Source organism: Sinocyclocheilus grahami, unplaced genomic scaffold, assembly GCF_001515645.1.
Source record: "Sinocyclocheilus grahami isolate Dianchi unplaced genomic scaffold, SAMN03320097.WGS_v1.1 scaffold323.1, whole genome shotgun sequence".
NCBI classification, from domain to species: Eukaryota; Metazoa; Chordata; class Actinopteri; order Cypriniformes; family Cyprinidae; genus Sinocyclocheilus; species Sinocyclocheilus grahami.
Window position 1 is genome coordinate 16,030 of NW_015505502.1, and position 24,795 is coordinate 40,824.

The 24,795-nt window shown below is 40.5% G+C and overlaps 2 protein-coding genes and 1 long non-coding RNA gene across 6 annotated transcripts in view; 2 read left to right on the forward strand and 1 right to left on the reverse strand.

Moving 5' to 3' along the window:
• Nucleotides 1–796: 796 nt before the first annotated feature.
• Nucleotides 797–24,795, forward strand: part of LOC107602260 (spectrin beta chain, erythrocytic-like) — a 31,974-nt gene continuing 7,975 nt past the window's right edge. The window contains exons 1-33 of one of the 4 annotated variants that reach the window (XM_016294718.1): nucleotides 797–1,048; nucleotides 5,642–5,880; nucleotides 11,004–11,155; nucleotides 11,288–11,461; nucleotides 12,167–12,273; nucleotides 12,389–12,469; nucleotides 12,901–13,016; nucleotides 13,107–13,219; nucleotides 13,310–13,497; nucleotides 13,598–13,715; nucleotides 14,128–14,286; nucleotides 14,419–14,721; nucleotides 14,849–14,999; nucleotides 15,138–16,008; nucleotides 16,119–16,256; nucleotides 16,347–17,106; nucleotides 17,300–17,502; nucleotides 18,220–18,310; nucleotides 18,432–18,578; nucleotides 18,820–19,089; nucleotides 19,244–19,468; nucleotides 19,593–19,682; nucleotides 19,884–20,168; nucleotides 20,320–20,450; nucleotides 20,590–20,794; nucleotides 20,950–21,173; nucleotides 22,106–22,256; nucleotides 22,418–22,662; nucleotides 22,750–22,888; nucleotides 22,982–23,066; nucleotides 23,146–23,342; nucleotides 23,471–23,544; nucleotides 23,629–23,692. In XM_016294718.1, the coding sequence (XP_016150204.1) occupies nucleotides 5,733–5,880; nucleotides 11,004–11,155; nucleotides 11,288–11,461; nucleotides 12,167–12,273; nucleotides 12,389–12,469; nucleotides 12,901–13,016; nucleotides 13,107–13,219; nucleotides 13,310–13,497; nucleotides 13,598–13,715; nucleotides 14,128–14,286; nucleotides 14,419–14,721; nucleotides 14,849–14,999; nucleotides 15,138–16,008; nucleotides 16,119–16,256; nucleotides 16,347–17,106; nucleotides 17,300–17,502; nucleotides 18,220–18,310; nucleotides 18,432–18,578; nucleotides 18,820–19,089; nucleotides 19,244–19,468; nucleotides 19,593–19,682; nucleotides 19,884–20,168; nucleotides 20,320–20,450; nucleotides 20,590–20,794; nucleotides 20,950–21,173; nucleotides 22,106–22,256; nucleotides 22,418–22,662; nucleotides 22,750–22,888; nucleotides 22,982–23,066; nucleotides 23,146–23,342; nucleotides 23,471–23,544; nucleotides 23,629–23,692 (6,405 nt within the window). In that variant the 5' untranslated portion in view covers nucleotides 797–1,048; nucleotides 5,642–5,732. Of the gene's footprint in view, nucleotides 1,049–1,368; nucleotides 1,401–3,716; nucleotides 3,784–4,128; nucleotides 4,157–5,641; nucleotides 5,881–11,003; nucleotides 11,156–11,287; nucleotides 11,462–12,166; nucleotides 12,274–12,388; nucleotides 12,470–12,900; nucleotides 13,017–13,106; nucleotides 13,220–13,309; nucleotides 13,498–13,597; nucleotides 13,716–14,127; nucleotides 14,287–14,418; nucleotides 14,722–14,848; nucleotides 15,000–15,137; nucleotides 16,009–16,118; nucleotides 16,257–16,346; nucleotides 17,107–17,299; nucleotides 17,503–18,219; nucleotides 18,311–18,431; nucleotides 18,579–18,819; nucleotides 19,090–19,243; nucleotides 19,469–19,592; nucleotides 19,683–19,883; nucleotides 20,169–20,319; nucleotides 20,451–20,589; nucleotides 20,795–20,949; nucleotides 21,174–22,105; nucleotides 22,257–22,417; nucleotides 22,663–22,749; nucleotides 22,889–22,981; nucleotides 23,067–23,145; nucleotides 23,343–23,470; nucleotides 23,545–23,628; nucleotides 23,693–24,795 lie in introns of those variants that run through there. The other 3 variants (XM_016294720.1, XM_016294721.1, XM_016294719.1) reach the window with 3 other exon arrangements.
• Nucleotides 6,951–7,900, forward strand: LOC107602262 (uncharacterized). Its single transcript, XM_016294723.1, has one exon. It carries the CDS (start codon nucleotides 7,013–7,015, stop codon nucleotides 7,658–7,660), a length of 648 nt encoding a protein of 215 aa, XP_016150209.1. The 5' UTR covers nucleotides 6,951–7,012; the 3' UTR covers nucleotides 7,661–7,900.
• LOC107602263 (uncharacterized) overlaps nucleotides 22,895–24,795 on the reverse strand; it is a 9,306-nt gene continuing 7,405 nt past the window's right edge. The window contains exon 3 of the long non-coding RNA XR_001611015.1: nucleotides 22,895–23,002. This is a non-coding gene — a long non-coding RNA (uncharacterized lncRNA). The remainder of the gene's footprint in view (nucleotides 23,003–24,795) is intronic.

Consider the following 24,795-nt stretch of genomic DNA (forward strand, 5'->3'; position numbering starts at 1 on the left):
AATAAAAATAGTTCAATGCAAATGTGAACACATTCATCTGATCTGATATCTGATCTTATGGCTGTTTAAGAGAGAGAGAAAAAAGAGTATTATTAGTAGTAGTATTAATATTAGTATTATTTATATGTGGTCTTTGTCTGCTTTAAGTAAAGTGAAGTTACTTTACTTATAGCACATAGACCACTTATACTGTAAATAATAAGACCACATTATAAAGCCTTTTGGATGTTTTCATGAAGACTTTGTATTTGTCATTTTACAGTAAAAAACACTAATAAGATGTACTGTTACTGTAATGTACAAGTTATTGTTCAGATCTTAAACAATGGCAAGATATGAGACTTATAATACATTATGGGAAATATAATTCATTGTAACTTAACTGGATGCAACATGTTCATTGTGTTATAAATCATCATACTCTTAAAAGCTAAAATAACAAATAAGTAGGTATTAGAATACATTAAAACTGTTTCGTAAAAAATAGTATGAAATGTATAGTGGAAAATATTTTATTGTTCAGTTGTAGTAGGTTTTTATATTTATTTATGTTTTTCCCACAATAGAGCAAATAATTTCAACTCAAGGGAGAATTAGAAAACCACAAACAAGCAACAAGGGTTTAACATGTACTGTAAAATTCTCTGCAAAGAAAGCGATTTTAAGTAGTCTATCCACATTGGCACTAGTCCCTATTGATTAGTAGCAGATTGTAAATATTGGCGTTTTTTTATTATGCAAGGCTTGTGATATTGCAGTAGAGGCGGGCAGTGGAAGGGTGGGGAACGCCATTTAAAGTCAGAGACTCTTGACAGGAATGCGCGTCCCCTGCGCTCAGGCAGCGCTCTGCTGCTCTTACTTTATTTTTAACACTTTGGGTGGGTCAAACAGCGGCTGATGAGAATGAGCTGCAGCAGCTCTCCCCCACCGTGACCTAGACCTCAGCGCCTCTCATGGGATTATTACAGCCCTTCAAATAACGGACTTTATTATAAAGACATCGACAAAGAAGCGTGTCAATCTCCTGGACTGTTTTTCATTTGTATAGGTAAGTATACTGTTATTTGAAACTCATAGTTATAGAGGGCCTGTCTTCAGTTTAGGATTCCCAATGTCATTTTATATTAGATGTATTAGAAGAGTTTGTTTCTTGTTTCGTTTTAATCAAATTATATATATACGTGTGTGTATCTCTGAGTAGCAAAAGAATGTTTAATATCGCAATGACTGGTTTAATTATTGTTCTTTTCATAAAAGTAGCCTATTGCAGGCTTATGAGAAGCGCAGTGACCTGTTGAGCACTGAACGCACAGTGTGAACACATTCATGTTGGCATGTGTGATCAGTACAGATAAAAAGCCCTTGGAGAAAACATACTGGATACAAACCAATGCAAATATGTAAGAACTGTTAATTTCCCTACATTCTTCACTTTGAGAACTTTAATTTGACAGTTAAATTCAGTTACTTTGTTCATTTAATAACTAGCAGCTCTCATCTTTCTTCTATATGATCATTCATTTGACTCTGTGAGTTACTCTAAACGAGGTCCAAGCTGGTCATTATAGCTGAGTTAAGCTTGTCCAAACTGGTAGACCACATTGGACCTGAAACAAACCAGCTTGTCATACGTTTAAGGCAGTCAAGCTGGATTTTGGAACATAGACCAGTTTGGGCACCTAGAAACTAGCCACCATGTTCCAACAGCCTCAGTTATCAACTGAACTTTCGAACAGAAGATCAACACACATTCGGCTGATCTATTTGTTTCTCACTGAATAAACAGAAGAAAGTTGTTTCACAGTATTAGCAAAAGAAAAACAGCTGTCACTAAGCCTTTGAATTAATAAAATTATGTGAGCTGTTTCAAGCTCACCTTATAGGGAGAACCGCTGTGGTGTAAACACCATTACTTACCACCCAGAACTTCATAATATGACCATAAAGTTAATTCCAGGAATAGTTTTGTATTATACTGTCTGACTGTTAATTCTATGCTCTGCTTTCCTCAAGACCACTGCTGTGTTTAAAACTTACTGCATCTTTAATGGAACAGTTTATTCAGAAATTAAAATCATGTCAGCCTTTTTTGTTTGCACTGTATGGAAAGGAGCACCGTGAACATTCTTTGAAACGTCTCTTTTACAGAAGAAAGAAAGTCATGGTTTGGAATGACACGGGTGTGAATAAATAATGACAGAATTTAAGTTTCAGGGTAAACTTATTTCTTCAAGGCAGTGATTATACCCACAATTTACTTTCCTTAAGCTCATTTAAACACAGAATACTTTGGTTCCCCAGCTGTTCCTACAGTAACATGGCACATACAGTGTATCATGATTCATACCACACCTAAGTGTGGCCTCTCCCCTCACACATGTGAGAAATAACCCGCTGTGTCGGCTTCCTGGACAGTAGATATCCGCCCTCTCAGCTTCGGTTGCAGAATTTGAGAGTAAACACACTGTGACATTATCATGGCAGTGATAGGTATTATTAGCTAGAGATACTTATCTTGCAGTATTTAAATCACAGTTTTTATTTTACAGTTATTGCCAAAAATAATGTTAATGACCTAAAAATGGTTCCGATTCAATAATCTAGCATATGTAGATTTATAAACATTTAAATAGTTCACACAAAAATGAAAAAATAAATTATGCCTATGCAAAGAGATTTAAGAGCTACTGCAGAGAGAATGTTTTTCAGGGAACAACAAATTAAACTTTGGTCTGTTACTCACAAAAAGCTATCATATGGCTTGAGAAAACAAATAATAAGGACTTATTAAGGACTACTTGTAATTTTTGGAGTTTGACAGCTTGGTTACTATATATTTACATTGTATGGGAAAGAGCAGCATCAATGTCCTTCAAAATTTCTTCTTTTGTGTTCTATTGACGAAAGAAAGTCACAGAGGTTTGGAATGACATTATGACATGATTTTCTTTTTTAGGTGAATAATTTTTTCATAGCTGTCCCTACTGTCCATCTCTTTCGTTTGAGTTAGTAGATACTTTGTCATAAACTGTATGTGTACACGTGAGCATATTGCAGAGACAGAGACACCACACGCAGAGAGAGCAGCAAAGTTGTGCCTCTTGTGATAATGGGTTTCCCGCTGATGGGTGGAGAATAGTTCTTTGATAACATCCCCCCTGCGCTGGCCTGATACAGAGAGAGAGAGAGAGAGAGAGTGAGAACCACCATCACCCCTCTTTCTGACACCTGTTAGATTCTCCACTTCCCTCAGTTCTTCAGCCAGTGTTGATTTTTATTTTGTATATTGTACAACTGACATATTCACACCTTGCATTGTTACAGTACACTAACCCTGCAAATAGGATGTGAAATTCATTTGGTCCAGTGCTTTTCAATGGCCTAGATATTTAAAGCCAACTAGAGCAGAAGCTTTGTATCGTCTCAAGTAGTTCACTGCTAATGATTAGTGAGGATTTTCCTCCCTAATTTTCTGACTGTGAGAAGAAACACGCAAGTAAATATCTGATCACGTAGCGTGTGACGAAGTAGGAAAATTTGTGAAAGGTGCTCTTTACATTCTCTTACTCAGAGGGGTTGCCCCCGTTTAGGGCGATAAGACTACACATGAGCAACATGCCTCACAAAGATAGAACTATCTTAGCAGCTAACCTTCACTCGCCATTCCACAGTAGCATGCGTAAATACACACCCTTGTTAAGAGCGACGGTTAGAGGACATGTGCTGAAAATGGCGGCCTTTGGAATCCTGAGGGTGTAGGAACATATTCTATAAGGGAAACAGGTATACATTTATTAATTGTACTATTCATTAATTGCCATTTTGTGCCATTCTTATAGACAGGGACAAGCAAAGAGGCAGGTAATGATAAGAGGATGGGCAACTATGAGACAGTTTTTGGCATAAGAACCACCACAAATTTGCACATGTGACTCTTGGTCCTCTGTAGAGTCTTAAAGGTGGCATATCATGAAAATCTGACTTTTCCAGGTTTTAAGTGCTATAATCAGGTCCCTGGTGCATCTACCAACCAAGGAAATGTGAAAAAGATTAACCCAATCACTTTGTTTAGGTAAGCCTTTTTCTGCAAGCATCTGAGAAAACGAGCGCGTCTAATTTCGCTCCCTTGGTGATGTGGCAAAGGGATCTCTCTAAGGTAATAATTATAATATTACCGCCGCTTAATCTGCAAACTTCCACTTAAGGCACCGTCATTTTAATTTAGCAAGCGACAACGGTGTACCAACTCTAATGCCATGGCGAAAGTTTGAGCAAAACATGCTAACTGTTCTGTCTTTGGCTGCACAGACGAGCACAGAACACTATTTAGAGTCCCAGCCTCAGAGAAGACAACAGAGCAGTGGATTTATTGATTTATTTAGGCTACTGTATATTGCTGCTGCCACACAGATCTAAAATAAACGAGCAATTTATTTCCCAGCTGTTTACCTTCACAGACATAACCGACTGTTTTTGTAACTCATGTGTTTTTAACATAAACTTGTGTGTGAATGAGAACTTAGTTTAGTACTCACATACTGTGACAGCCACTTTCTGTCCGTGTGCTTCGGATGTGTGCTCTCAGAAAACCTTATATCTGAAGTTTAAACTTATATGGTTTAAAACGCATGATTTCAGCGAGATAAACATGATCATCAGAACCAAACCAGATGTTTTTTAGCAGATACAAGCTGTAATGGCACAGCTCTATTCTGGAAAAGGGGGTGGGGAGCAGCAGCTCATTTGCATTTAAAAACACAGGCCCGAAAAACAGCTCGTTTCTGCTTCCACTCAAAATAGGCATTTTCAAAATTATATAATAAATGATCTGTGGAGTATTTTGAGCTAAAACTTCACAGACACATTCTGGGGACACCAGAGACTTATATTACATATTGTAAAAAGGGGCATAAAATGTCACCTTTAAATTATCATCTAACTTAAGAATGATCATCTAACTTAAATGATTCTAACAGACTATTGTAAAAAAATAGCACATTAAATTCCTATTTTGTATTTTTTTCCCCAATTAATTTGTTTTCATTACAAGTTATATTATCAATATAGCAATTTGAGTGAAATTTTGTGTGAAAACCTTTTTTAATGGCAGCAGCACTTGAGTTGAAATCAACAAAACCACAATTTAAGAATGTTCCAAACAGCATCTTGTTCTTCAATGTAAGCAAGAACACCATTTTTTAAAACAGATCAACTGATAAGGGACCGTGGAAATAATACAGAATCTTTATTATGTCTTTGTTTTACATTTTCACAATTCTTAAACTTATTACTTCCATTTTTTTCAATTACAGTTACTGTGTTCCCCACTGTATATAAACAGGCTCATATAATCATGTTATGTGCCAACATTAAGGGGCTGTTCACACATAACACTTTTTTGCATTATACTTTTTCATTGTTTTTCTATGTAAACATGCGCTAGATGATTGCGTTGGACCATTGTGGTTACGTCTTTTCCAGTTTCTTGCACATGACGTTTTAAAACAGACATGCAAAAATGCATTCTATGTGAATGGTCCCTTAGGCACGAATATTGAATGTCTAAATATATTAAGGTGCAAACTGAAATTTCAAAATGTTTAAAGGTCACTTCAGTGACTCCATCTCTTTCACCTTTCAGATCATCCATCTCTGGCATTCCACTGTCTTGTCTTCGTGTAGCACGGTGAGGTGTTTGGTCTCTCTCATTCCTCTTCATCTCAGTGGCAACTATGACCTCCACCACAGACTTTGACAATGCTGAAATCACTCAGCAGTACAGCCGCATCAACACCCGCTTTGAACTGTCTGGTGAAGAGCTCGACAACGACAACAGCTCGGCCAGACTCTTTGAGCGTTCGCGCATTAAAGCGCTTGCAGGTGAGTCGTCTCAAGTGACATAAAACTGAGCACATGTTGCTTTGGTTTACATATACAGATGTCCACAAATGTGCAAATACATATACAGACGCACAGGCAGCTGAACCCTATCCTCTCATGCCCCCCTTGACCAGCCAGGATCATTTGCACATACCCAGCATGCCTCTGTATGACTGAGCTGGACAGCTGCCCTGCCCGTCTGTGCCCATAGCTTAGATCTCCGGGATGGTTGCAAGAGCTTGTAATTTTTGGCACACCTGTGGGGTCTGCTGCTCTCAGAGACGGCAAGATTTAAATAGCTTTTGAGTGACAGTACACTATCATAATTTTTTTTTTCTGAAGAAAATTAATTAAACTACAATATACTGTCATGTCATTTATATTTAAACTTGTATGCCATGCATTCCGTTTTTTGAGAATAAGTTATGTTTTTTTATTCAAGGCTAGGGGTCTTTCTGTTTTGAAATGCATTAGCGATGGTGTACTCAAATCCGGCCTGCTTCTTTGAGCCAAGTGTATGTTGCTGAGCCAGGGGGAGTATGATGTGTTCTGTCGGTGCGTCTGTGCTCTGCCCTTTCTCTAATGCAATTAGACAGAGTTCAAAAGTGAGGGAGAGCAAGCGAGCGAGAGAGAAGTGGTTCCCATTCTTCACCATTGATTTACGGCTTCTGAACAGACACGAATCCCTCTGAGTATACGAAGTACACTTTGAGTACACAATCATTAATACAGTTGTAGTTTATATTTACAGTACATCAGGGCCCAAACCGCTTATGCACGCACTTACAGTCTGACATCACATTGTATTTGTAACAAATCAATACACACACACAAACACGTGTACAGCTATTTGATGAAATTTTAGATGAGTGTGTGCGTGTTGTGGGGTGAACAGGAATGGGGGCATATTATATGCATGGCTGGGGTGCTGGAGAACCACTCCATGTGCTACTGGGGAGAGGCACAACAGCATCACTGCTGAGTGAAGAGTGAGGGAGGGCGGGAAGGAGAAAGGGAGGGAGGGAGGGCGGGCAAGAGGAAGAAAACAGGACTCGAGACAGAAGGAGGGAAGAAGAGTGTCCTGTTTGTCTCGCTCTTTCCCAGCATTGCGTGTTGATTTAGCGTGGTGAGGATGAGCAGCCCCTGTTTGTGTCGCACGGTGCCTGTGAGCCAGACCCGGCTGAGGGAGGTCAAACTCAGCTTGAAGACCAGCAGAGAGACCATTGCGATCCGCCCTACCCCTGTCGTCCGAGAGGTCAGCAGCCGGCAATATACCACGATAAAAGAAGTCTCGACCCGGACCAATGCACCAGGCAGTCGGAGCAGAAGCACCCCACCAGTTTACAGGGCCCAAAGCAGGAGAGGGGGCAAAACTAACAGTCCCCACATTCGTGAACCTGAGCACCTGCCGGAGAGGAACGGAACTTTACTGGGCATCACACCTAAAGTAGCGCCCATGACTCTCACTTCAGTCTCCTCAACCTCATCATCCTCTTCCTCCTGCACCCCGAGGGGCCATCGGCCCTCACCTCCACGATCCTCACCATCTTGCCCCCTGTCCCCATCCCGGAGTATGAGACGAGCACGCTGGCTGAGCTACAGTGCTTCCAACATCTGCTTCAACAACTCCATCCTGGATGGGCGATTCAAACAACTACAAGGTAGTGTCCTGCTAGAGTTTTTCCCTCCCATCCTGGAGGAGGGGGCAGTCTTTCCCGGCATACCCCACCACAGGGGACTTACAGGAATAGGCAGAGATCCAGAATGGGAAGGACATTAAGGTGGTATGCTAGATTGTTCTCTATGGGGTGCTATGGGAACTGGTTTGTCTTTTTATGTGCAGTATTTATTAATTTCATTATTTATGCTGTATATACGCCCCAACTGCTCACTGTGTTACCTCTAAATATTGAATGGCAACCTCATAAAAAGGCCATTCAGTGGAAAAAAATTCTTCTTGTGCCCCACCACATCTGTCTTTTTCTTGCTGAAGTACAAATTGACTGGTACACTGGCGGACTACCCCCCCATCTACTTCTTGTCTTCTGCTATTCTTACCTCTTACAGGAAAATGTTGTCTCTGTCTTTTTCTCTGATTTGGGGTATTCAGCATTGAGGTCTCCTACCTCGCTTATTCTCTCCTGGCAGCTTTTTTATTTTTTAGAGATAAGCTGACTGTCACTGTTAATTTGTGTAAAACTGAGCTTCCTCTTTCTCTCCGATGAGAGCATTCTTTTAATGCTGTGGAACACAAAGAGCATAGCTCAGAGAGACTGTTTTTTTCTATTACTATCACTAATGTTTACATGTATAGTATGAATACATAGGAAGGGATTCAACTTGGTTAGCATAAAGACAAATAGACATGGACTAGTTTTGCATTCTACTTTTCTACTGCTCAAGTTAGAGGTGTTTTCTAAGGCATGCATCACTAATACTAATGCTCATACTTAGGGTTATGGGTTTTATGGAAACCCGTTTTAGAGTAAATAATAATAAAAGTAATTGTGAGATAAAGTTTAAAATAAGAAATATAGTAACTGTGAGATATGAAGTCACACTATAAGATCTAAAGATGCAATTGTGAAATATAGTTGGTGACTATAAACAGTTGGTTACTATAAAGTTGCAATTATGAGAAATATAGTTGCAAGTACCTAAGACATGAGTCCTACCTAAAACTGAGCAGCTTTTTGTCTGATGGATGGTAAAATGGGTGAAAAATCTTACAGATCTACATTGAAGGAGGGACTCAACAAGGACAAGAACACCATAAAGATTACCCAAACCGCCTCCATCATGGCTACAGGTGTTACATGGGAAAGAACCACTTACATTGCATCTAAATCTATTGCTTCTATGTGTCCTCCCATCACAAAGTTCTCCGTTACTTGTGATTTTGTGTTGGTAAGGACCTAACCTTGTAGATCCAGAGCCCTCCAAACAATGACTAAGGTATGAGAATTTAGTGAGACTGCATGTCACATCCTGTGAAGGCTGACTGTGGAAAAAACATTGGCTTGTGGTGTACAGGGAAAATCCATCAATATGAATATTTCACAGACCTTTCATGTGAGTTGGAGAGAATATCACAGATCAGCAGGACCCCTAGTGAAACAAACTCTATTTAGACTCACTGCTGTTCTAATGGAGAGAGAGAGAAGCATTTAGTAGAGGCTAGACTACAGTCCGGCTGTACAAAGTGTGGACAGGAAGAGGAATCATTTGGCAGTAGTTTGATCATGAAATATGAAGTGTTGCCAAGCTTAGATCTCTTATTATGCTTTAGCACATCTGGAGCTTTCCTAAATCTGGAAGGAACATGGTAAATTGAATTTTAAAAAGTGAAACGGTGCAGTATTTACTTTATAGAGCTTCACCTACCTGACCTGACCCTTAGATCTTAGTGATCCAAGATGGCGGCGCGTTCACATGCTGCGGCTTCTCTCTCTCCCGACAGAAAGGTGTTTTCGTGTTTTTTGTCTTGTGAGTCGCAGTGTTTTTGTACGCATTCGTCACGTCTATTTGTTTCCAAGCGCGCATATTGTCGTGAGTTTCTGCTCGATGTCGGCAGAACCACATTTTTAGAGTTAAACTCTGCACATGCCGAAGAGCTGCGGGATCTCGGTCTGCTCCGGAGGCCCACTCCATCACCGACCCCCACTGCTGCATCATGTGAGGAGATCCCTCAATAGGATCAATGCACGTAAAGCTCCGGGTCCTGACAACATTCCTGGGCGTGTACTGAGAGACTGTGCAGTGGAACTTACCGATGTCTTCACAGACATTTTCAACATCTCGCTAAGTCAGACTGTTGTCCCCACATGCTTCAAAGCTACCATATTTTATTTTTTTTGGTGTAACCCAATAAGTAAAGGTTTGCCAGGTTAGCATGGCCTCCTAGCCATGGCTGGTAGATGCTATACTTATACCATCTGGACCAAAAAAATAAAAAATAAAAAATCTCTGTTGACAGTTGTTCAAATAATTTATTTGCAAGCAACATGTAGTTTTACCTTTCATGAAAACTCAGGATAGGCAATCACTGTTGATGTGACATCATTTTCCTTTGGCTCCAGGGGAATTAGCCATGTATTAGCCATGACATTTACAGCTCAGGAGATTGCCTGAAAAGCATTTGCAATTTAAAATTTAAATTTTTACTTGAATAAAATCACTTTATTTAGATGTTATCACATAAAATACATGTTTGAGGTTACTAGAAAATCAAGAAAAAAAAGTTTTTTTTCCCACAGTGTGCCAACATTAAGAAACAATTACTACAACTCTTTAAATTAATTACCTAAATTAATGGGAAAGGCTAATGGCTTGGGGATACAGGTGTGATTAATGATATAAAACATTTTTTATGACATTTCAAATTTAAATATTTAGGGCAAAATGAAAGCTATTTTGTCTCTCTACAGATGTACTGCCAAAAAATTAGCTTTTGGCCCAACATTGTTAGAATACACATACATAGATTATATACTATAATCACTGTCTGATTATGACAAAACTTTTTGGATTTTTAAAAAGGGCTTTTTGAAGGTTTGAGTGCGAGATGTTAAAAATACGGCTTTAGGGCATTTCTACAGTCCACAGTTTTGTTTTTATTACATAATGCATTCCATATATGTCTGTTCTCCATCAAAATGGGTGAATCTCATGAAAACTGTCAAGAAATCATAAAAATTAAGCCTACAGTATTTTTATGGCCATTAAGATATTATGCATTGTGACATTATTTTCAGTACAGTTGAGCACATTGAAAATCTGCAGTAATGGGATTTTTAATTAAATGTATTGCACAATTTTGAGTATACATCATGGCAGTATTTATTGTACTGAATTTAATTTAAGCTGATATGAAAATGGAAATGCTTAACTGCCACTAAATTGTCACAGTGCAAAAAAAGAAAACAAAATTGGTCCTACAAATAGGGCTTTTTATTTATGCAAAATATTATTTCTTATTTTATTATTTTGAATCTGACATATTTCTATGATTCATTTAAGTATTTTTAATTTCACTTTATTTTTCATGTAAATAAAACATCAGATGTGAAACTACAAGGCCACATAAGAGTAGCTGAATGTTTTTCCCTTTCTGTCAAAACTAGACGAGCGAGAGGCTGTCCAGAAGAAGACCTTCACAAAATGGGTGAATTCAATATTAGCCAGAGTCAGCTGCCGAATCTCAGATCTCTATCTAGACCTTCGGGATGGGAGAATGCTCATCAAACTACTGGAGGTTCTGTCAGGGGAGAGACTGGTGTGTATAACGTGTGTTTAATGTGTAACCATGTCAAACCTTGATCTGTCCACACCACAGAACAATAATTAATTGCCATTTACTGAAGTCATTGCAGTAATATCTCTGATTCTCCATCTTTCCACCATTCAGCCCAAGCCGACCAAGGGGCGAATGCGCATCCACTGTCTGGAGAATGTGGACAAAGCTCTACAGTTTCTAAAGGAACAGAAGGTGCACTTAGAGAACATGGGATCACATGATATTGTAGATGGGAACCACCGGCTCATCCTAGGCCTTATCTGGACCATCATTCTTCGCTTCCAGGTCAGCCCGTTATTCTGATGAAACAACTTTTTTGACCACTCTATTCATTCTGTGCCTCTAAATATAATTTAAGCCAAAAAATAAGGAAAGTTTAGAAATAAAAAACTAAATTAAAACATTTCTCAGGCTATAAAACATACAGTACAAAACAATCCAGACTTTCTGATATTACAGTAGACCTACAGCAGAGTTTTTGTATTGTGTCTTTGGCTGATTGGAAAAGCTTACATTTCGTTGGTTGATTCGAAAAGCTTATATTTATTTTTAAATCTCTCATTTTAATAGCAGGATATTTTTAGCCCAGCTACTTCAAACAATATACTCTGCTACATAATTCAGACCTTTAAAAATGAAAGGAAATAGACCGGAATGGGAATTGTTGACTGCTCTTTATTCTGCCTGGCTCCCACAGCAATGTACAAACTATTGAGATATAAAAAGTCAGGATCTAAATAAAGTAACAATGCCTCTGCATATCCAAGATTGGATGCCCAAGGGCGATTTACAGTAGCTCTTCTAATTAATGTGAGATTTAGAGTACATGAAATGTCAACTGATATGAGAATTTCCTGCTTTTATTATTGCATTTAACAAAAGGAAGGTCTAGTTGACAGAAAGAGTGACAGAAAGAGGTATGAATATAGTTTAAATGCACATGTGGGATTAATTTCAGCTTTTGTTCTTTCTTTCCTCATGTGGATACAGATTCAAGACATTATTGTAGAAACAGGACAAGCTGATAAGACAGGCCGGCAAGAGACCCGCTCGGCCAAAGATGCACTACTCCTCTGGTGTCAGATGAAGACTGCAGGGTAGGACAACAGTTGTCATACTTTAGTAGTAATGAAGCTATAGCAAATCCTCAATTTTTTTATGAGAAATTTGTGGTTGCAGATGGATTTGTCTCATGTTGTTTTGTATCTGCAGGTATCCCAGTGTAAACATCACCAATTTCACCACAAGCTGGAAAGATGGCATGGCTTTCAATGCTCTCATTCACAAACACAGGTGATAAATATCAAGACAAAATGTAAATATTAAGACAAAAGATAGCTTGTGGAGACATTGCTTAGTGGTTTGGAGACATGCATTGACCCATTGAGCAGATGTGTTCACTTATTTCTTCTAGACACCACTGAGATTACATGGAGATCAACTTTAAACCTTTGCATAAATCTCATGATTTCTCTACGATATAAAATTTGATTTCTTAGAATCTCATATGTATAATTTTCAATCACAAACTGAGTTGAGATTTGCGAATATATCAATGTCTGCAATCAAAAGCCTGAGATTTCAAAATGAACATTCATTCTCCAAGATCATGTTATTGATCAACAAAACGTTGACATTTAAAGTAACCCTCCCAAGCAACCACTGAGAAATGAAATTGATATAAAATATATAAACCAAATACCCTCTTAATTTCACTGCATCAGGCCAGATCTGGTGGACTATGGCAATCTACAGAGGTCCAATCCCACTCACAACCTTCAGCAGGCCTTTAATGTAGCTGAAAAAAAGCTTGGTGTCACCAAGCTCCTGGACCCAGAAGGCAAGTAACACCTACTGACTATTAAGCTAAAAATATAAAAGATTATACTCCCATTATAGAGAAAACATCTTTATATTCTATTGTTTGCAGATGTGTTCACTGAGAACCCAGATGAGAAGTCTATAATCACATACGTTGTTGCATTTTACCACTACTTCTCCAAGATGAAAGCTCTTGCAGTTGAGGGCAAGCGAGTTGGAAAGGTGCAAAATTTAATCGAGTCCGCTCCCATGTGAATTTTATGTGTGTAATGCAAGAGGACATTTGCATTGATCTATACTTATATTTTCCAGGTGCTAGACCAGGCCATTGAAACAGAGAAGATGATTGAGAAGTACGAGACATTGTCATCAGACCTGCTAACATGGATTGAGCAAACCATCATTGTCCTGAACAACCGCAAGCTTGCTAACTCCCTTACAGGCGTCCAACAGCAATTGCAGGCTTTCAACTCTTACCGTACCGTGGAGAAACCACCTAAGTAATTCAGGCTATTTACGAACAAATGTTTCTTTTTCTGTAGTAAGCAACCAACTGCTAAGCAACCAACTTTGAATTACTTTTTAACTCTAACTCTTCAGGTTCCAGGAGAAAGGCAACTTGGAAGTACTGCTGTTTACCATCCAGAGCAGAATGAGGGCCAACAATCAGAGAGTCTACACACCTAAAGAGGGTGCACTGGTGTCTGATATCAACAAGGTGAGATGCTAAGTTTAATGCTGCATTGATTTAAAATCAGGCAGTATGAATTTCCAACCTCCATTTAGGGAAGGTGCAATATAATGCCACTTGAAGTCAGACTTTGAACATATATCTGCAAAACAATCTTTGCCTTTTTATGTTCTAAACATCGAACAATAGAATATGGTGGTCATCTGGCGAGATAAAGTAGGAATATCCAATATCTGACTTTAAATGGGGGCACAATAAGCTCCAGCAATAATATTAATCAATTCATGAGAAACACCGTTATGAACCAAACAGACACCTGTTAGTCCCAACCACTTAAGGTACATTTTTTGCAGGGACAGTGACAAAGGTTGAACATAATAGTAAATCCAGTGGTCTGAGAGACTCTGAGCTGTTTGAGTGTGTGTGCCTTTGTTCTCAGGCATGGGAGCGGTTGGAGAAGGCAGAGCATGACCGTGAGCGGGTGCTAAGAGATGAACTCATTAGACAGGAGAAGCTGGAGCAGATAGCTCGTCGCTTTGAAAGGAAGGCAGCTATGAGGGAGACCTGGCTTCTAGAGAATCAGAAACTGGTTTCACAGGTAACTCACCATCCACAGCCTTCTTCTAAAAGACGAAAGGCGCAGTGAGCCTTTATTTAGATACATAATTTCATTGTTGCCTACACCTGAAGAGTGAAATGAATTATCATTATTTTGCTTTCTACTTTGAAGGATAACTTTGGCTATGACTTACCAGCAGTTGAGGCAGCTAAGAAGAAACACGATGCTATAGAGACAGACATTGCTGCATATGAAGAACGCGTTCAGGCACTGGTTGCCCTGTCTAAAGAACTGGAAGCAGAACGATACCATGATGCTAAACGCATTGATGCTAGAAAAGACAATATCTTGAGGCTGTGGGACTACTTGCAGAAGCTCCTGAAAGCTCGCAGAGGTCGTCTAGACAAGAACCTCACCCTTCAGAGAATCTTCCTGGAGATGCTCCACATCATTAGCTGGATGGATGAAATGAAGGTAGGAAAGACAATTGAGTAAATAGTGTGTTTTGCTTGAATATTATGGTTGCATTGTAAGTCATGTAATTGAAGCAAAAATATATTATGTTATTCAATCAATTTCTTATGTGATATTTGTTCTTCAGAGCCGACTCTTGTCCCCAGACTTTGGAAAACACTTATTGGAAGTGGAAGACTTGTTGCAGAAACATTTGTTGCTAGAAGCTGATATAGCAGTGCAGGCAGAAAGAGTACGATCAGCCAATGCAGCTGCTCTTAAATTTGCCAATGGTGACAGTGAGTACAGTTGAACCCTTGTATGTTTCTGTTGACCTGGGTGGTGTAGGTGTGAAGCAGTCTCTGTAGTCTTTATTTGTTGAATTTGTTACACACACTGTTCATTGTTATTTTTCTTTTCTGCTCTTAATTGTCTAGGTTATAAACCATGTGACCCACAAGTGATCCATGATCGGGTACAACACTTGGACCTGTGTTACCAGGAGTTGTGTGCTCTGGCAGCTCAGAGAAAAGCCCGTCTTGAGCAGTCGCGACGACTTTGGAACTTTTTATGGGAAATTGCAGAGTTGGAGAGCTGGATTCGGGAAAAGGAGCACATCTTCTCCTCTCTTGACCATGGTAAGGACCTGACCAGTGTGCTGGTACTGCAGAGCAAACACAGCGTCTTTGAGGATGAGCTTGCCGCCAGACGGGACAACTTGAAGCAGGTGATGGACGAGGGAGAAAGCATGATTCAGGCCAAGCACTTGGGTTCCCCTAAAGTGCAGCAGCGCATGGATGATGTGCGAAATCAGTGGCAGCAGCTGGAGGAACTGGCCGCCTTCCGTAAACAGAATCTGCAGGACACTCAATGCTTCTTCCAGTTTCAGGGTGATGCTGATGACCTCAAAGCCTGGCTGGTTGATGCTATGCGTCAGATGAGCAGTGATGACATTGGGCATGATGAGTACACTACGCAGCGACTGCTCAAGAAACACCGTGACTTAAGAGATGAGGCTGCTAAGAACGGAGCCACCATTGACGCTCTATCCAAACAGGCCAATGCACTTCCTGAGGAATTAAGGCACACACCAGACATCCAGGGGCGTCTTAATGATATCCGGGATATGTATATAGAGCTTTTGACCCTCTCAGACCTGAGGCAGAAGAAGCTAGATGACACCATGGCTCTTTACACTATCTTTAGTGAGACGGACGCTTGTGAGCTCTGGATGGGCCAGAAGGAGACCTGGCTGGTTGGGCTGGAGACACCAGAGAATTTGGAAGATCTAGAAGTTGTACAAAACAGGTATGGCTGTTGGTTTTATGAACCCAGAGATAGTACTGTAAATGTGTTTCATAAACTGGAAAACTATTCCAATTTATGCCACTGTCATAAAATGTTGTGTTTGTTTGCAGGCTAAGCATTCTTGCTCAGGAAATGGGTAATATGCAGGGTCGGGTTGATAACGTCAATAAAGCAGCCAAACAACTTGAAGACAGCAGATATCCACAAACAAAACAAGTGAAAGACTGTAAAACTCGTCTCAATAGAAGGTAAGAGTTATTATCACGGATATGAAAGCCTGTCCCAATTAAAAATACTTTGTAAATAATCTGTAATGTTCCTTTTTTCTCTTCTCAAAGATGGGAAGCTTTTAAAGCAATGGTGGAGGATAAGAAACATAAAGTAGATTCAGCCCTTAGCCTACATAACTATGATCTTGAATGTGATGAGACAGAGTCATGGATAAAAGAGAAGACACGAGTCATTGAGTCAACACAGGACCTTGGGAATGATCTGGCTGCAGTCATTACCATTCAGAGGAAGCTCTTTGGAATGGAAAGAGACCTTGCTGCCATCCAAGATAAGTTGGATTTCCTGCGTAATGAGGCCCAGAAGCTTGTGAAGGACCACCCAGAAAATGCTTCTGATATATTTGCCAGACAGGAAGAGTTGGATGCTGCATGGGACACCTTGAAACGCACCCTGAAAAACCGAGAAGACTCTCTTGGGGAAGTCAGCAAGCTGCAGACCTTCCTACAGGACATGGATGATTTTCAAGCCTGGCTGTTCAAGACACAGAAGGCTGTTGCATCTGAAGACATGCCTGATGGTTTACCAGAGGCTGAGCAGTTCCTGAGTCTTCATGATGCTGTGAGGGCTGATATGGATGGCCATGAAGAAGACTACCACTGTGTGAGGGACACAGGAGCAGCTGTCATTCAGGGCCAAGAAGATGATCCTCAGTACCAACAGCTGGAGCAGAGGCTGGTTGGTCTTGATAAGGGATGGGATGAGCTGCACAAAATGTGGGACAGCCGCAAGAGCTTCCTAGATCAGGGTCTAGGATTCCAACAGTTCATGAGGGACGCCAAGCAGGCTGAGGCCATATTAAATAACCAGGTATACGTACATACAGTTTTCATCTGATGAACCTTATAATGAAAACAGTCATTTTGGGAAACCCAAACCTTGCCAATATTGCCACCTGCTTATTATTCTTTGCCGATTACCTTCAATTGCAGTTCCATAATATTGTTCCTCCCTTTAATTTGCCATGTCTCTTTCTGTGTCTTTTTTCTGTACTTGTTAAAAGGAATACACTCTAGCCCACATAGACAAGCCTGACACCCTGGATGGAGCAGAGAAGGCCCTGAAAAAGCAAGAGGACTTTGTTACCACCATGGATGTTAATGAGGAGAAGATACTCAGCACACTGGAGACTGGTCAGAGGCTGGTGGACAGTGGAAACCTTTACTCAGAAAGGGTCAATGACAAGATGGGCTCGATTGAAGATAGGTCTGTTTTTTATATTATTTCATTTTACATCCAAGGTCAGACATACAACATAATTTACATAGAAAATTTCCTCTTTGACCTAGCATATGAACTATTCACTAAAATAACTTGCCCTTTCAATCTAATTTCCATGCTTAAAGAGACAGTAAAAGTATATAAGATAGAGGATTTTCAGTTCAATAGGCTCCAGCTTCCCACACGATCCTACATAAAAAAGTTAATGATTTTGCCTATTACTTACTGTATCCTCTGGACCAGTATATAAAATGGCATGACAAGAACATTTACATCAAATTGACTGTTGTCAACCCACAATGTCAGTGTAATTCAGAAAGCAACCATAGTTTTCTACTCAAAGTTCATGTTAATGTATTCATGCATTTGTGCTTTCTTTGTGCTGAATCAGCAGTGTGTGAGAGAAGCATTATACTGTAAAGGAGTAGCCTGCACTTCCCCTATTAGCCCAGGCAGTCAGTAGCTCCTTAAGATGGGCGCCTGTTCTGATGGGTATTGATCTCTTTGTGAAAGTATACCTAATCCATTGGTTTATGTTGCTTTTTTAAGAGTGTTCTCTCTGCAGTGAGAAAATGGATGAGTAAAGAAACGCCATTTCAATGTCTGTCAGTGTTCACATTTTACCATATAAAGTTCTTACACCACTTTGCACTAGAGACCAACCAGTAAATAACCCATGTATTTGTGTGTATATGTCTTCAGGAACAACAGGAATAGAGACAAAGCCAAGGAAGTCTCAGGGAAACTGAAGGACAACAGGGAACTTCAGCACTTTCTTCAAAACACCCAGGATGTGAGTAATGCTTTACTCAAAATGTTTATATGCAAGATCTCACAGATTTGCTTCTAATATGAATGTAATGTTCTTTGTGACCTTTTCTCTCATTCAATGAACATTTACTTCTCTGTTTTAGCTTACACTATGGATAAATGAGAAAATGCTGACTGCACAGGATACATCATATGATGAGGCTCGGAACCTCCATAGCAAGTGGCAAAAACACCAGGCCTTCATGGCAGAACTAGCATCCAACAAGGATTGGCTTCATAATATTGATAAGGTATATATATAAATTTTATATGAACTTTAATAAAGTACAGCAGTTGGGTTTCCGAAGTACAAATCCCATATCCAATCTCCCTATGGGACATATTTTACTATAACTTTCAAACATTTAAAAACAGACCTACCTTGAGCTCTAATTTGTTATTAAATGATGTAAGATTCTGTTGAAGCCCTAGTATCAATGTGTTGAAATAATTGAAAAAATTAATATGTACTTTGAACCATGCACGTATTAGGAGGGACAGGAACTGATGGAATCTAAGCCTGAGATTGAGCCCATTGTCATGGATCGTCTTGCTAAGCTTCATGAACTATGGGATAAGCTGGAGAGCACCACACAAGAGAAGGCTCGGCTGCTTTTTGATGCAAACCGTTCTGAGCTGTTTGATCAGAGCCTGGCTGACCTGAAGAAATGGTTGGCTGAATTGCAGCAGCAGCTCCAGGGTGATGTGGATGAAGAAGTGAAGGATCTTACCAGTGCCAACATCCTACTGAAAAAACATCAGGTGGGACATAAAATTTGTTACTTTTTCATTGTTTTGTGTCTGCTACAAATCAGTTGATTACCTCACTTGAAGCCAACTATTGTCTGTGCTTTGTCATTCCATATTTGGTGGTAATTTATAGAATACTACTTAAATCTGCCCTATTCTCCCCTAGATGACAGATAATCAAGTTCGGGATCGTGCACGAGAGCTTGAAGAACTTCAAGAAGCTGTACAGCAGCATGCATCTCTTAGAGAGGACCAACCTGAGCTTGAAGTTGAGCAGCAGACACTTCAAAGGGACTTCCAGAAGCTCCTCACACCTCTCGCTCAACGCAGGGGCAAGCTGGAGGCCGCTAAGGCAGTGCACCAGTTCTTCAGAGATCTTGCAGATGAGATAGTATGTACCAAAATCACAGCTATCCATATATTCAAATTACAGCTTCTTGGAATGCATCATTAGTTTTTGTTGATCTTTCTTCTTAAATAACTTTTACATAGAAGTTTTGATTTGTTCTCTTCAGCTCTGGGTTAATGAGAGGTTACCAATGGCAATGTCAGAAGATCATGGCAACAATCTTCAGACTGTCCAACTTCTGCTCAAGAAGAACCAAGTGAGTTGTTAATTTTTTCCACTTACCCCCCAAAATCATTACTAATTATTCAGCGTGGTAGAGCACAACATGACTTGACAACATTGACTATTTCAATTAATGGTCTATTTATATAATTTATATTTAATTTACCATGTGATCATACCCCCTTTCATATACCCCACCCACCCCTATCATATAATGCTTTCTTATCCTGCACAGTCTCTTCAAAAAGAGATTGACGGCCACCAGCCACGCATTGATGAAGTGTTAGAGCGCGGTCAGCGCATGGTGGCAGCAGCAGAGGGCAGTCCAGAAGAAGAACACATGTCTGGGGAAATGAAGAAGCTTCAAGAGGTGTGGGCAAAGCTGCAGGATGAGATGGCCCAACGGAGAGCACGACTTTATGGCTCTAATGAGGCCCAACAGTATTACAATGATGCAGATGAAGCTGAGGCCTGGATAGGGGAACAAGAACTTTATATGATCTCTGATGAGAAGGCCAAGGTAAAAATGTAATAAACTGCAAAATGCTGTTTGTCTTGAAAATCTTCAAAATGCCAAGTTATGTCATATCTGTGCGGGTCCACATTTTGTGTGCAATGAAAGGCCATACTAAAATAAATGGTCTGTGACAATTAATCTCTCTGGGTTGTAGGATGAACAGAGTGCTATGATCATGCTGAAGCGACACCTGCTTCTGAAGCAGGTAGTGGATGACTATGCACACTCCATCCAGCAGCTGGCAGACCGTGCCCAGAAGATGCTGGCTGAAGAGCACCCAGATGGGTATAGTGAACTAACTGCATGTCTTTATGTATTGTATATTGAGTAGAGTGGGCCAAGCTGAACTGAATCCTAAGGCACCCCAGTGTATGTTAAAAAAACTCCATAACAAAGATGAATCTTTATTTGTCTGTATGTGAAGTGAGGCCATCATCCGGAGACAAGGACAAGTTGATAAGCAGTATGCTGGGCTGAAGGAGCTGGCAGAGGACCGCAAAAAGAAGCTGGACCACACATATCATAATTTCTTACTTAGCCGTGAAGTGGAGGATCTTGAGCAGTGGATTGCAGAGCGTGATGTGGTGGCATCTTCACAAGAGATGGGCCAAGACCTTGACCATGTGACGGTAAATAGGAACCTACCCCACATTTACTATCTCTCACGTAAAAGCATGTTTTGACATGTGCAATGCAAGACTTTACATATTCAGTAATACTTATATTTTAGATCAATATAATTAATTACACAATCATTATGTTTCTAATTACATCAATATTTTAGATCCTGCGAGATAAGTTCAGGGAGTTTGCACGGGAGACAGGGACAGTGGGTCAAGAACGTGTAGACACTGTGAACCGGATCATAGATGATCTGATCGAAGCAGGCCACAGTGAGGCAGCGACCCTGGCAGAGTGGAAGGATGGCATCAATGAGAGTTGGGCAGATTTGCTGGAACTCATCGACACTCGTGCCCAGCTCCTCACAGCCTCTTATGACCTGCTTAAGTAAGGACAGAAGAATTCAATAGACTATATGTCACTCAATGCAGTGAGTGGCGTGCTTTTATCGGATCATATTATTCCTACTGACTCACTGTATCTCACACAAAAACAAGCCAAGAGGTGCTTTCACACCTGGCTCGCTTCCCCCCTTAGCTCGGTTCATTTGGGCATATGTGAACATGGCAATCGTGCCCGGATCCGCGCCAAAACAATCGGTCCGAGATTGCCTGAACGAGGGGGTCTCGGTTCGATTGAAAACGAACTCTGGAGCGGTTGGGTTGTAGTGAGAAAGCAATCCGATCTAACGGACCAACGAACCAGGCTATATCACAATGTATAATGGGTAATTACGTAAGTTCCGTGAAAAGTATTAGCTTTGTTGTTTTGCTAATGCTTCAAAATTAACCTGTGAATGTCTGTGGGTGAGCACGTCTTCGCCATTCAAAATAAAAAAGTGCACTTTATAATTTTATAATGCCGTCTTATTGCTCTTCTTCCTAGTACGTGCATTTTAAAAATGTTTTCCCGATGAATCCTGGACTCCTGCTCAAAATGATAAATTAATATAAAGACAGCTACAAAAAAAAAAAAAAAAAAGCTGTTGTCGTTCCATCCTGATGGATGACAGCCGTGACAGCTAAGTGGAATCCCGGAAAATAAATGGAACTTTGACCAATGAGACATCCGTTTACTCGCGCGTGTCTTGTATTAAAAAATTTGGTCCGTTTAGAAACTTTGCCGTGTGAAAGCGAAACGCACCAAGAATAAAAAGCAACATTGTAATAATTTTAATCCCTGTTTCGGAACAAAGCAATCGATCTACAGGTCTGAAAGCACCCTCAGAAACAAGATTATAATTACTTAACATTATACCTGTGTGAGGTGTTGAATTGGACTGGAAAACATTATCTAAAATATTCTGTAAATTTGGTCAGGTATTTTTATGATGGGAAGGAGCTGGTTGCTCACATTGAGGAGAAGAAGAATGAGCTTCCTGATGATCTGGGAGAAGACTTCAGCAAAGCAGAGTCCTTCCACCGAATGCATGCTGCATTTGAAAGGGACATCAGCTCCCTCGGGAAACAGGCAAGGAAAACACATTACATGAACAAGTAGTTGTCGTAATAAGTTTCATGTTTTCATCTTCCTGTGACTTGTACATATTTATAAGCCAGTGGCTTGTGTAGAAAATCTGAAAAATTATATCTCAAAAAGTTACGAGATTTTTCATCTCTCTTTCCTTGCAGGTGAAACAGTTCCATGAGACCGCAACTAGACTGTATGCCCAGTATGCAGGAGATCAGGCCACTGCTATTCAAGCAACTGAAGAAGAGGTTGTGGAGGCCTGGAATGGTCTGCTGGCTGCTTGCGCAGGCAGGAGGAAGCAGCTGGAGGATACAGCTGACAAATTCCGCTTCTTCACCATGGTGAGAGACCTGCTGGCCTGGATGGAAAGCATCATTCAGCAGATAGAGACACAGGAAAAGCCACGGTATGAAAATGTATAATTGTAGCCATCACAGTAGAGATGTCAAAGTTCCTTTTTGTGATGAAATTTGTTTCTTGTTGTCCAATGAAGAGATGTCTCCTCAGTGGAGCTCCTGATGAAGTATCACCAAGGGATCCGTGCTGAAATTGAGACGCGTGGGCCAAAGTTTAATCAGTGTGTGGAGCTGGGCCGGGCCCTCCTGGAACGCAAGCATAAGGACTCTGCAGAGGTAATCAGACATGGAAGGTAGCAGGTGTAGCAGTTTGCCACAACAAAGTGTCCGGAAAGCATCCATTTTCATTTACACTTCTTGTGCTCACAGATTAAGGAGAAGCTGATGCAACTAGTAGAAAAGAGGAAGGAGATGATGGTCAAATGGGATGAAAGATGGGATTGGCTTAGACTTTGTAAGTCCACAAATGTCATACAAATGTAGGCTACACACTACCACATATTAAAACTGCTTATAATTATATCTCCTTCAAGTACTGGAGGTATGTCAGTTTGCTCGGGATGCATCTGTAGCAGAGGCCTGGCTGATTGCCCAGGAGCCATACGTGGCCAGCAGGGATCTGGGTGAGACAGTGGATGAGGTCGAAAAACTGCTCAAAAGACATGAAGCCTTCGAGAAATCCACTGCTACATGGGAAGAGCGTTTCTCAGCATTGGAACGTCTTACGACAGTATGTATATTTTAAACTTTGATGTATTAAACTCAACTCACAACATTAATACATTAATGATACCTCAAATTATGTGGATTGTTTGCACTGGCAGGCACCACTCACTGACTATTAATAATCTGTTGTAGCTGGAGCTGCTGGAAATTCGGAAACAACAACAGGACATACTACAATACAGACAAGAGGCTGAAAAAGACAGCAGGTGTATATATACGATCTGGGTAACAACGTCCTTCCCTAACTCCATATTCCATACTAAAATTTGACATTCAAACTCTGACCATAGAAGAGAAGACACAGGGTTTGCAGAGGAGTCCTCACAACTCTACACCACAGAAGAACAGTCTCTGGTGAGTTTAGTGCAAGTTTTTGTAAGAATCTCTAATCATCTTTCTTGTCAAATCAAGTCAAGTCAAGTCTGCTTTATTGTCAATTCTTCCACATGTACAGCACATACACACAGAGAATTGAAATTACGTTACTCTCAGACCCTTGGTGTATACAGATAACACTAACAGTAGAACATAAATACAGATAGATACAGATTTAAATATAAAATACAACTATACAATTATACAAATAAGGTAAAATATAAAAAAATATATATAAAGCAGCACAAGGCGCATGGCAGATAGAGTGCAAACCAGTGAAGTAAACAACAATGCAGATATATTGATTGTAGTGCAAAAGAGCTTATTCAGACTGATTAAAGTGACAGTGTGTGTGTGTATTTGGGAGGGGGGATATTGACAGTCAGAGGAGCATGTTGAGTGCGCACTCTCCTGAAGTCAACAACAATCTCCTTCGTCTTCTCCACATTCAGAGAGAGATTGTTGTCACTGCACCAGAGATGTTTGTCTCATCTCTGTTGCTAATGAGACCCACTACAGTCGTGTCATCCGCAAACTTAATAAGGAGGTTGGAGTTGTGTGACGGTGTGCAGTCGTGGGTCAGCAGAGTGAAGAGGAGGGGGCTCAGCACACATCCTTGGGGGGCCCCAGTGTTCAGTGTGATGGTGCTGGATGTGTTGCTGCCGACCCGTACTGCCTGAGGTCTTCCAGTTAGAAAGTCCAACAGCCAGTTGCACAGTGAAGTGTTGAGCCCCAGCTGGACCAGTTTGTGAATGAGCTGTTGAGGGATGATTGTGTTGAATGCTGAACTGAAGTCTATGAACATCGTCTATGACGTCTTTTTTGTCCAGGTGTGTGAGTGCTGAGTGGAGGGTAGTGGCGATGGCGTCATCGGTCGAGCGGTTGGACCGATATGCAAACTGGAAGGAGTCCAGGGAGGGGAGGAGGGAAGACTTGATATGGTGCATGACTAGCCGTTCAAAGCACTTCATGAGGATGGGGGTAAGTGCAACTGGACGGTAGTCATTGAAGCAGGATGGAGACGACTTCTTTGGGACTGGAATGATGGTGGTAGCTTTGAAGCATGTGGGGACAACAGCCTG